This window comes from Sander lucioperca, chromosome 21 (assembly GCF_008315115.2).
Source record: "Sander lucioperca isolate FBNREF2018 chromosome 21, SLUC_FBN_1.2, whole genome shotgun sequence".
Lineage (NCBI taxonomy): Eukaryota > Metazoa > Chordata > Actinopteri > Perciformes > Percidae > Sander > Sander lucioperca.
Window position 1 is genome coordinate 15,551,743 of NC_050193.1, and position 11,832 is coordinate 15,563,574.

At 45.8% G+C, this 11,832-nt stretch overlaps 1 protein-coding gene across 1 annotated transcript in view; it reads left to right on the forward strand.

Moving 5' to 3' along the window:
- The first annotated feature begins 258 nt into the window (after positions 1–258).
- The window catches only part of myo15aa (myosin XVAa), a 48,149-nt gene continuing 36,575 nt past the window's right edge, over positions 259–11,832 (forward strand). The window contains exons 1-6 of the mRNA XM_035997049.1: positions 259–7,322; positions 7,559–7,641; positions 8,004–8,067; positions 8,287–8,396; positions 8,815–8,889; positions 11,325–11,415. Coding sequence (XP_035852942.1) covers positions 1,566–7,322; positions 7,559–7,641; positions 8,004–8,067; positions 8,287–8,396; positions 8,815–8,889; positions 11,325–11,415 — 6,180 coding nt within the window. The 5' untranslated portion in view covers positions 259–1,565. The remainder of the gene's footprint in view (positions 7,323–7,558; positions 7,642–8,003; positions 8,068–8,286; positions 8,397–8,814; positions 8,890–11,324; positions 11,416–11,832) is intronic.

The window sequence follows — 11,832 nt, forward strand, 5'->3', positions numbered from 1 at the left end:
ATTATATCAACATTACTGGTGATTATTTATCAAAAATCTCATTGTGTAAATATTTTGTGAAAACACCAATAGTCAACACTACAATATCGTTGCGGTATCGATATTGAGGTATTTGGTCAAAAATATCATGATATTTGATTTTCTCCATATCGCCCAGCCTACTCTAAATTAGGCTCTAATTTATGAATTGTGAGGGGTAGTTTTCTTCTAATGACTTCAGTTAGCTGGAGTGCTACACTGAATAATTATTCATTTTTATTAATCCTTTGCTTTATTTGAATAACTCATGTAAAGTTGAAAGTGTCCTACATTGTATCTTCCTGCATGAAACGTGCCCATATGTACGGTTGGTGTGTGTGCAAACTATTGAATGCCTGTGTGGACATTTTTAGCATGTATCACTCTCAGCTGTGGTCCATGCTGCTACCGTTGGTGTGTGTGTTTTGGCTTTGCGTAGCTTTGCCTCTCAGACACAGTTTAGCAACAGCTCAGCCAGCCTGCATTATTCATACAGGAGCGAGCCTGCAGATAAGGTTACCCCGGGGCAGTGTATTTGGTGCATTAAGGTGCCCTTTGCAACTGTATTATAGGGATACACTCTGATGCATATATACACACAGGCATACAATAAGCATTCTCATATGTGCATGCACATGAGCTGAGAATATGGTTTGGCCTCAAGTTGAGGCGAACAGGGGATGGATGAAGCTGCAATAACCAGAGAGAGATGCAGAAGGTTGAAGGAGGTCACAAAGGCAAGCTGACGTGGATGTGGGAGGATACAGAGCGCATACACATTCGCTCTCAGACAAAGAGGAGGACACCCCTGAAGGCCGAGACTCACACAGACGCACACACATCGGCTCTCCTTGCTGTGGGGACGTCCTGCCAAAGTTGTTGCGGGGGCCAAGATGAGGATTCATTGCCGGACTCACAGGACGCAATAACAATGGGAGACACACAAAGGACTACACAGACCCTGTCACTGGGATAACAGGGTGTTTTATTCATCGTGTGACCCTGGGAAGTTACTTACAAGCCTGTAAAGGGGAACAAGAACAGAAATGTACAAGCATTTTTGCTATGCTGGATGGACTTCAGTGGAAAAACTCAGTGACCCAGATGCAACAAGTGGGTAAAACTGAAAGAGACTCTAACCAGTGAGATTAATCTTTCTCATATGTAACATTTTAAATTCAATGTTTTTAATGTAACACTCCTAGACAGGTTTCTGTCTCTCTTTATTTACACAGAGACAACAACTTTTTTGCTGAGGCTTGAAGACGTACTGTAATTCGAGCGAGCACTGATGGCTGAGATTCCATTACTAGATTGTGTTTTGAAGCACTGTGGTTTGTCTCTGTGTGTATTATAAAACAACTGACTTTGGACACAGTGTGCTGGGGTTTCTGGGGTGTCACAGAGACAGATTGAGAAAAAAGGAGACAAGATGTGAAAAATCTCAAGAGTACATCAACATTGACATTGATATTGGCCTGCTTTAGCACATTTCGGAAACATGTTCTTTCTCTAGTTGTTCAGAATGATATGAGTTAGGAGACATCATGCCACCTAAAAAAGGTGATGCAAAATCAGCTGCCAAGAAAGGCAAGTCAGAGGAGCCAAAGAAGGGAGGAAAGGTTGATAAGAAGGGAGGGAAAGATGACAATAAAGGGGGAAAGAAACCGGAGGAGCCACCAGCTAAGGGGAAAGGGAAGGATGATGGAAAAAAGGGAAAGGGAAAGAAACCTGTCAGTGAGTCAGAGGAGGGGTCAGAGGAAGAAGAAGAGGAGATGAAGACTGAGGAAGAAAAGAGTGATGACACTGAGGAAGAGGTAGTTACCAAGAAGGATAAAGGGAAAGGGAAAGGGAAAGCAGCTCTGAAAGGTGCCTCCAAGGCCATTGCTGTAAAGGGATTTAAGCCTCCTAAACACTTACCTCCGTCTGATGATGATGGTGATGAGGAAGAGGATGAAAAGACGGGAAAGGCACAGATCAATAAAAAGATGGGTGCAGTAAACCTGAAGAAGATGAGTGATGTCAACATCAAAGGAGCCTCCAGGGCCATGATGGGCTTTGCTGCAGAGGGACAGAAGAAGAGTGCAAGTGCAGCAAAAGCACAAAAGACACCAAATCTCGGTTCTAACCTCAGAGGAACCTCCAAAGCCCTCACAGGCCTTACAGGGAAGTCCTCTCCTTTTAGCATGCCCTCTAAACAGCAGGCAGAGAAACCAAAACCAAAGAGAAACCTCAAAAGCACCTCCCGTCTCTTCCTACGACTCTCCAAGAAAAAGAAGCCCCCTGCTGGTAGTAAACCACTACTGGGAACCAGCAAGCTTTTTGCTGGGTTTGGGGGTATATCATCTTCCGCTGACAAAAAGTCTGGTCTGTCAGGCTTCAGCTTGTTTAATAAAAAGAATGATGCTCCAAAAGAAACCACACCACCTAAAAAGACATTTAATTTATCTGGCTTAGGGGGGCAGGGGAAAATGGCAGCAGAGGCAAAGGGACTGGGAGGGAAGTTCAAAGGCATGTTTGGGAAAAAGAAAGCAGGATCAGGGTTTCAGTCCAAAAGCCGGGTGTTAGGAAGGATGGCTGCAGTATCTAACTGGTTGACAGGGAGGTTCCTGACTGCTAAGGGCCAAGGTCGGCTAGGGGAACGAGCAGGAGGACGGGGACGAAAGAGTCTGTCATTTGCTAACAGAGACACTAGAGGGAGACAGACTCATTATTACAATGAGGGCTATGAGTATGATGATGAGTATGGATATGAGGAAGATTACCACGACAGGAGGAGGCCTAATGGCTACCTGAGACAACCTTTGACCTATGACCCATATGACCCTTATGGAGATGAACTGGATTACTATGATGATGATGATGATGATGAGTGGGAAGATGAATATGGTTACTATGATGATGAAGGCAACTTTTATTATGATGATGAGTTGTACTACGAGGATGATGTGGATTACTACAGTTACCCTTATGGCTATGATGAGTATGAAGATTACTATGGCGATGAAGAGATGGAGTATTACTATGGTGAAGATGGAATGCTGTATGAAGTGGAGCCAGAGCCATATGGTTACTATGGTAATGCCATGGATGATTTCTATGACCCACATGACCCTGAGCTGTATGGAGATTACTTTGACCACAATATGGGTTATAACTATGGGATGTCTGACCCATATGGCATGATGAGTGGTGGTTATGATGTTGTTTCCGGCCTATATAATGACCCAATGCTGGGATATACAGACCCTGCTGCTATGTATAACCCCTATCAGCAACCTTTCTATATGGAAGCTGGGCTGGATCCAGCTGAGACAGGACAGCTATATGGACAGGAGCAGCTGTCTTACCCTCTTGCTGAGCCATTTTCAGCAGAGCGTTTCAGGGTCCCCAGGCCCCAGGTTAGGCTATTTGGAAAAGACAGAATAGAGGTGGAAACCCTGCCACTTCCTCCTCCTCTTCTTCATTCTCGTCCCTCCTCCCCAATGTGCCCCCCTCCTTCCCCAGCTCTTGCCCTCAACAATCTGGAAATGATGTCAGATATACAATATGAGCAGCCCCTTCCCACATACTTTCCTGCACAGTTCCATTACCCCACTGTTATGAACCAACAACAAACCCCCATTCTTCACAGACAAGCCCCCACGCCAACAGCTATGATTCATCAACAGGAGCAGTTCTCTCTCTCTCAGCCTACTCACCGTCCTTTCTCTGTTTCTCTCAGTCACATGTCGCCATCCCCATTACCACAACAGTTGGCCTCCCAAGTGTACCAACCGTCCCTCCCCCAAGACTCACGAATGTTCCAGATGGGGCAAATGTCACCAATGGTTGCACAAATGCATCCGCCAATGCCTCCCCTGATGCATTCTACACTGCCTTCACCAGTGGCCTCTCCTAGGCCAATGCGACGAATGAGTCCCCTTTCATCTCCACAGCTATCACTTAGGCCAGGATCAGTTAGGGCAATGGCACCTCCTTCACCCCACTTCTCGCCACATCACATGGACATCCAAACAGGCATCCAGCAAGACCCCTATCTCTCCCCTCGCTTACATAGGAGAGGTCTCACTCACCGGGCCTCAATGGCAGGCCAAATGAAGGCTTCCCAAAGGTGGAGGCCACCCAGCCCACCTGCTTCTTCATCACACCAGAGGAGAGGGATGTCAGTTAGAGCTCAGCCATCCCTGTCAAGAGGAAGTGGGGGAGCTGGGTTCCGGAGGGCACCATCAACTGTCCGACCCCAATCCCCCCTTTCTAGTTCCTTAGCATCACCCCGGGGATCAATGAGGAAAAGAGTAAGCCCACCACCTTCCCCGAGACTGTCTTTCAGACAGCAACCCCCTCCTGCTGTTCCTCGGCCATCTACCAGACCACATTTGTTTAAAGGTAGAAAAGAAACATCCAAGTTGAGGCGTTCCCCCTCTCCTCCCCTACCATCCCCACAAAGACAGAGCCCGCCTCTACCTGAGAGATCTCAGTCCCCCCCCCAAACCTTCCGCCCTACTTCCCCCCATCGTCCTCCCTCTCCTTCCCCATCACGGATCACCAGTCGCCCCCTCCCCACCCGGTCCTCTACTCGCAGGCTGAGAGGTGGTGCTGGAGGCCGAAATCATGTACCCATGGGGGCCGTGAAACCCTACCCAACTAATCCCTACTCCCAGAGAAGCAGTAGACATGGACCCCCTGTCACTCAGCATGTAGCCCCATTCAGGTCCTCTATCCATAGTGGCCCAGCCCCTTCCTCAGGACAGATAGGGGGTGTAGCTGGAACACCCATGTTAGCCAGGTCAGGCTCCCGGCCTATAGGGTTAAGGGAGTCAAAGCGAATTGGTACTCCCCAAAGAGGCTTCCACAGACCTGTAGGTAGGGGGCAGCCGCTAGTCCGTATGCCCAGAAACCAACCTTCTCTTCAATCTAGGCAGTCAGTCAGAGCACCTCCTCCAGTGCCTCCTGTCTCTCCACAGCCTTCTTTGAAACATAGCGGTCCTCTTTCTCCCCAGCCATCAGTACATAGGCTGCAGAGTAGACCTCCATCTCCACAACCACTGCCCCGTCCATCTCCTCTGCCCTCCCGTTCAGCCTCTCCCATGCGCCATATGTCTCAACCACCGTCCCCCTTTCCCCACAGGGCTATGAGTCCCCAGAGTCCAGGGCCATCATCTTTTCAACCTCCAGTATATCACCCCAGTCTTCCTGGTACTCTCCAACCATCTCAAACCATTACCCAGTATGACTACACAATGATGGAGCCAGGCCCATCCCCAATGCTTACAAATGCTTTACCAACCCATCAGGGGGTAGGTGCTCCCTTTCTTCCTTCTCCTCTTCCCTCCTCCATCCCTTACTCCAACACTGCTTACTCTTCTCCTTTACAGAGACCCTCTTCCCCCCAAACACAGTATGAAGTCTACCCCCAAAACCCCCCTCAACCTGCACCCTCATCACCTTATCTAGGGCATGCGCTCCAAAACCCTTATCTGCAGAATGCCAGCTACACAACTACTTTACAGAGAAGCCCTTCCCCCATACCTGGTGGCCAGGGGGATATATCAGCTGATGTTCATTTGAGCCATGAGGGGAGCCCATATGCCACTCCTGGTCTATCTAATGCTTTGATGCAGAACTCCCACTTGCGCAGCGCCTCCTACTCATCTCCTCTACAACGCAATGCCAATGTCTATACAACTGTCCTCTCATCCCCACAGGCAGCAGCCCCTTCTGTCCCCTCTGTACCCTCCTCCCCACACTTGTCTTCTGCTATGCTTACCTCCCAGCTACGTAATGCTTCCTTTGTCTCACCCCTTCAGCGGCACCTCTCCCCTGCCTCTCCCGCTCCTCCTCCCACCACACCTCAACAAGTTACTATAAGAGGTACCTCTTCATTTCTCTCTGGTGGACTGCAGACCTCTCAAATCCAGGGATCCATGTTAAGACTTCCAGGTGGCACTTTGACAATGTCCGGGAGACCTGTTCAGTCTCCGGTTACCACTGGTGGTGGTGGTGGTGGGAGGGTGTCCCCCTCTATGCTCTCTAATGCCCTGCAGAACCAAAGCCTACGTCAGGCCACCTATCGTTTACCTGACGGCTCATTGGTCACCAGAACGGAACCTGTTGAACCTTCCCAAGGTCCATCACCCCTCTCATCCTCTATGCTGTCCTCTGCCTTGCTCAATCCCAGTTTGCGACAGGCCACATATCGTTTGCCTGATGGCACTCTTGTAACCAGGACAGAGCCCACACCTGTACACTCCCTTTCCTCACCTATGCTTTCCTCTGCACTGTTGAACCCCAATGTAAGTAAAGCCACATATAGGCTGCCAGATGGAACTTTTATTACAAGAAACGAGCCAGCACCTGAGCATGTCACCCCTTCATCTTCTATACTCTCCTCTGCTCTTCTCAATCCTAATGTTCGTAAGGCTTCTTATCGATTACCAGATGGTTCAATTCTAACACATCCGGTAGAGGAGACACAGAATGCTGTGAGTGCAGTATCATCACCGGGGCTATCGAGCGCCCTGATGAATGCTAACCTGCGTAAGGCAAAGTTTCAACTCCCAGATGGATCATCGTTGTTTTCACGGAACCAAACTCAAGCATCCACCTCTGCCTCCTCTGGTCCTAACCTTTCGGGTGCAATGTTAAACACCAACCTCCGAGGTGCCTCCTACAGACTCCCAAGCACATCACTTTTGAGGCAGCCTGGTTCTGCTGATACCTCTGAGCCACGTTCCCTTGACCTCTCCAATGCTCTCCGCAACCAGAACATCCGCTCTGCCACTTACCGTCTGCCTGACGGAACTCTGATGACCCGCTCTCAGCCCACTACAGCACCTCGAACACTTGACCTGTCTAATGCTTTATCAAAGAACCCAAACCTTCGTGGGGCAAATTACCATCTCCCCGGTAATATAATGACACGGCTTGGTGCACCTAGCACCCCAGAACCTCGCTCACTTAATCTCTCTGGTGCCCTGCAGAACTCTCATCTCCGGGGGGCCTCTTTCCGCCTACCCTCATATGCTGTAGTGTCACCCCAGGTCCAGGGATCCGGCCATGAACAGCACTGGGCACAGGGCCCTGGAGTTGAAGGCTTAGGACTACAGCAAGACGTGGATGTGTGGGGTGCAGAGAGGGTTCTACCTCACGGCACAGTTCAGAATCTCAATAAGTGGTCCATGTATAGAGACGGGGAGCTGCTGGACCCCCAAAGCCTGATGGTACAGGGACACATGGGGAATGAACCAGGAGATTGGAATCTCAGCAGGGAGGGGGAACCACAGGGCCACTGGTTTGACAAGGTAAAAGCTTTGAAACATGACTCACACTACAAGTAGACACAATAGCTAATGTTGGGCACTATACAGTAAGTCTTTGTGTTTGTGGTGTAATCTTGTAGTTGCAGATGTAATGTTAGGGTGAACTCCTGGCACATTAGTGTAGTTATCCATGTGAATGTGAGGATGTTTTAATGCATGAGCCCATTGATCATACATGCATCATGTCCTCATTTCTGAGTGTGTATGTATGTATTTAGATGTACTCAATCAGAAGCCTGCCAACCATGGCTCACCGGGAGCGACGAGAGGAAGATGGAGTGGAAGATATGACACAGTTAGAGTAAGTAGACAAATCACACACATCAGAGTGAACTCTTTTTCAGAGAGAAACCTACAAATTGACAGTAAACCGTAAACTGTGTATATGAAAAGTAAGATTTAAGGCAATCCATCACTTGACAATCAAAGAAATTAATTCCATTTGGTTTATCAAGATTTGAATTAATTAACTGCAGTCATGGTTACCTTTCTCAGAGTATTGAGAATGAGAAAATCCTACTGCATATGCAGCACAATGCAGTAGGTTTGAAGCTTCAAAGACATGATGTATGACTCCTAGAAGCTGGAAGAGGAATAATTGCAGTTGTGGAACACGCCTACATATTGATCAAAGAGACCCTTTGTCCTACTGCTTCTGTCTAGGGAGATGCATGAAGGGTCTGTTTTGCTGAACCTGAGGAAAAGATCTGAGAGGGAGCTTATTTATGCAAGTATCTGATCAGCACACACATCCAACATACAACCACCTACATGCAACCATTATACTACTAAAAATTTCTTGAACCTACAAATCTGAAGTCAAATCAGTTTATTGGAGTTTGTGTGTTGATTTTATAAACCGTTCTCTTTATCTCTGTTTCTTTTTATTCTCTTTGGAATATAATTTCCTTCTTTTCTTCTCTCTCTCCATTCCTTGTTTTTTCAGACATACATAGGTAGTATTCTGGTGTCTGTGAATCCCTACAAGATGTACAACATCTATGGGACGGACATGGTGCTGCTGTACCAGGGTCATGCTCTCGGAGAGTACCCTCCGTAAGTCATGTTTACTCTCAAACTTTGGGGACAGTTAACTGAAAACCAACAAACTGAACGCTAGAATTGTGAGCATTACATTATAGTACATTATATTGTTAAAACACAACCGAATAGATCCATTTTTGAAATTGAGTTTCATCTGTACTATATATTATTACTAATTATCCTGTTTTATTTTAAAACTTGTTGGCTCGATTGCAATGGAAGAAAAATAAAATGTTGAGAGGAAGCTGGCATGTTTTAAGTAAAGGAAGGTATGTTGCAGGTAAATAATTAAGTTGGGAAAGGGAAAAAAAGAAGGTCAAAAATACAGAAGATAAGTATGGAGAAACAGATACGAAGACTTAGAGTTTGAGTTCATTGCTTTCATCTCTTCAAGTATCTGAGCTTGATGGTGTTACTCTTTCTCCTTCAGGCATTTGTTTGCCATAGCAAACGCTGCTTATTCCAAAATGATGGATGCCAAACACAACCAGGTCATAATAATCAGGTAAGAGGCTGTCTCTCTATAGTCTTAATCACTTTCCATGTACCTGTAAACCAGACAAGTCCACAGCCATATGATTTATACATAAGAGTTCCATTCACTAAGACTGAGTTTGTGTCATCACATCAGATGTGCCTGAGTAATTCCATACAGTTCATTAATCATTACACAGGATTTTGATAGATACAAAGATTTTTTTATTTGTAAAAACCAGCAGCAAGATATGTTTTTTGCACATCATTAGTAACCTTCCAGGGTTTTGTAACGGTTTAACCTTGGTATATTCCATTAAGCTTCTTGGACAGTTATGTTTCCATCTCCAGTTAGACTAGTGTTTGTAAATTCATGAGTGTCTGTCTGTGGTTTTCTGGCCAGCAAACTTAAGACGGAGTCATCTCTCACTCCTCTCGCGCTCTGTCTATCTGTCACAGGCGCCTCACTCCAAGTCAAAACTGATCTCCACACACAAAAACACAGATACACTCAGAGCCCATTTACATCTGACTCAGATGTAAAAGCACACACTTGCACATTGGTGTGTGCTTTCAGAAATGGCCAGAAACAATTATATGAAATACACAAATGCCCACACATGCACACATTCGCACATACCTGGAAAACTCTAGCCGTATTTGGAATGAGACACCTGTAAGGAAAGGCCAGCCAGGTCTGGGCCAGGATCAGATTATCTTTCAGAGGTGTGTGTGTGTGTGTGTGTGTGTGTGTGTGTGTGTGTGTGTGTGTGTGTGTGTGTGTGTGTGTGTGTGTGTGTGTGTGTGTGTGTGTGTGTGTGTGTGTGTGTGTGTCCAAGTACACATGTGCAAACCCTATGTTTGTGTGGGAGTCACTGAGTGTGTGTTTAGGGGTAACTGAGGTCTGGTGTACAGTGACCAGTAATGGCCAGTGAGTTGAAACCTTATGCTGGAATGTGGTCAAGGTGCCGGTGTCCCTAAACACACGTACACACACACACACACACACACACACACACACACACACACACACACACACACACACACACACACACACACTCCTGCCCCCCTTTGGCCAAACTTGCTTAATGGGGGTATTTAGCACTAAGCTGTTGGCAGTGATGAAGCCCAGTGTGTGTGTGAGAGCGTTTCAGGTGATTCAACGCAAAAGTGGAATTGATGCCCTGCCTAATGCAAGATTAGCTTGGTCTCACATCACTTAGTCAATTAAGTCAAACCCTCTACAAGCACCAGTAGGGAGGTGAGAAGGATCATATAATGGATGCTCTAAGTGATTAATAAAAGCTGGGTGTAGTGGTCCTAAAGTGCGGATAATGTTCACTCTTAATGAGCTTCTACTTTGCCATCAAAATAACTGAATTTTCCGCTACTTTAGCATTTCAAAAACAGATTATCACACTTTTGCAGCCCAGTATGCAAAAAAAGTTCATCCAGCCTACCATTCAAGAATGCTAAATACAAGCATATACTAGCACACTTTTCTGTAATAAACCATCATTTTAAGGTTTTCTATTTATTAGTAGTTTTGGTGACTGGTCTTATCAGTAGTGTGTAAAAGTATCAGAAATGTCATATAAAATGTCAAAATGTCCCTGTTTATCCATAGCATTTTACAAATAAAGGTTTCAAAAGCACCATGTGTGCGGGGAACATATTTTCAGTAGGAAGGGCTTTCCTGGTCAACATGTGACATCACTCTCACTACTGGACACTGTATTTTTGGTGTTGTTAATTTAAGAGTATTTAAAGTTATAGTGCGTAGTTTCTGTCGCCCCCATGAGGAGACAACACTGTTGTTGCATCCACATGACACAAGCCTTCCGTAATCGTGCAAGCGCCCCCACCCCTCCTCCACACAGTTACTTGTAGCCAAGGAGGACACGGAGGATTAAAAAAACATGATGGACTCTTCAGAAGAGGTTTCTGCGTGCGACAGTCACCAATTTCTAAACAAAGGCATACTGAGAAACACAGAGAGAGTTGTGTGGAGCTGATAATCTTAATTAGCTTTGGCAATGGCTAGAATGTAACGGACGTTCATTAATATAAAAAAAAAAAAACCTTTAAAGTGAAGCTACCCAATGTTATTTTCTGAGCCATTCATTTGCTATGGCCAGTTATGTTTAACAGCTCCTCTAACCTTTTAGCTGAGGTGAAGGCAGGCAGTCACGTCAAGATACTGAGGTAGAAAACCATATGTTTATCCTTCAAATTGACAGTATTTGTCATATTTTATTATTCCTTCCCATGCTGATGAAAGGCACACTTTATTAGGCACTCATTTTCACAATAGCCTTGCATATCTGACAACGCAGAACATTGCCGTGACCTCTTCAGCAGAGGACTGTCTAACTGTCTGAATTAATTTTTTTAACTGTATCTAACTACTGAGTCATATTGATGGCTGTTATCTCTGTCCAGTGAGTGTGTGTTACTGTGTTTCAGTGGGGAGAGCGGGTCTGGAAAAACAGAGGCTACCAAACTAGTCCTTCGCTACCTAGTAGCAATACATCACAAATGCAATCTTGCGCAACAGGTACACACGCACGCACGCACACACACACACACACACACACACACACACACAAACATTCCTGTCTTGAAGGATGACTAATGATAATCTTTTTTCATGTCTTGGTATCTCTGCTGGCTCTTCTTGGGTGCAGATTGAGGTAGTGGGGTTCCCTGCATGACTTGTGCTTTACATTTTACAACTCATCTTCTCATATGGCCATAAGAATAGCAGGTTGCTGTGTTTTGTTGTGGTGTGTGACACGCCTCATTAGAGATGTTGTATTTTTCTTGTAGGCAAGGCAAGGCAAGGCAGCTTTATTTGTATAGCACATTTCAGCAACAGGGCAATTCAAAGTGCTTTACATTACTAAAACATTAAAAAGCGGTTCAAAACGATTTAAAAAAAATTAAGAACACATAAAAGCTGAGAATAAAATGT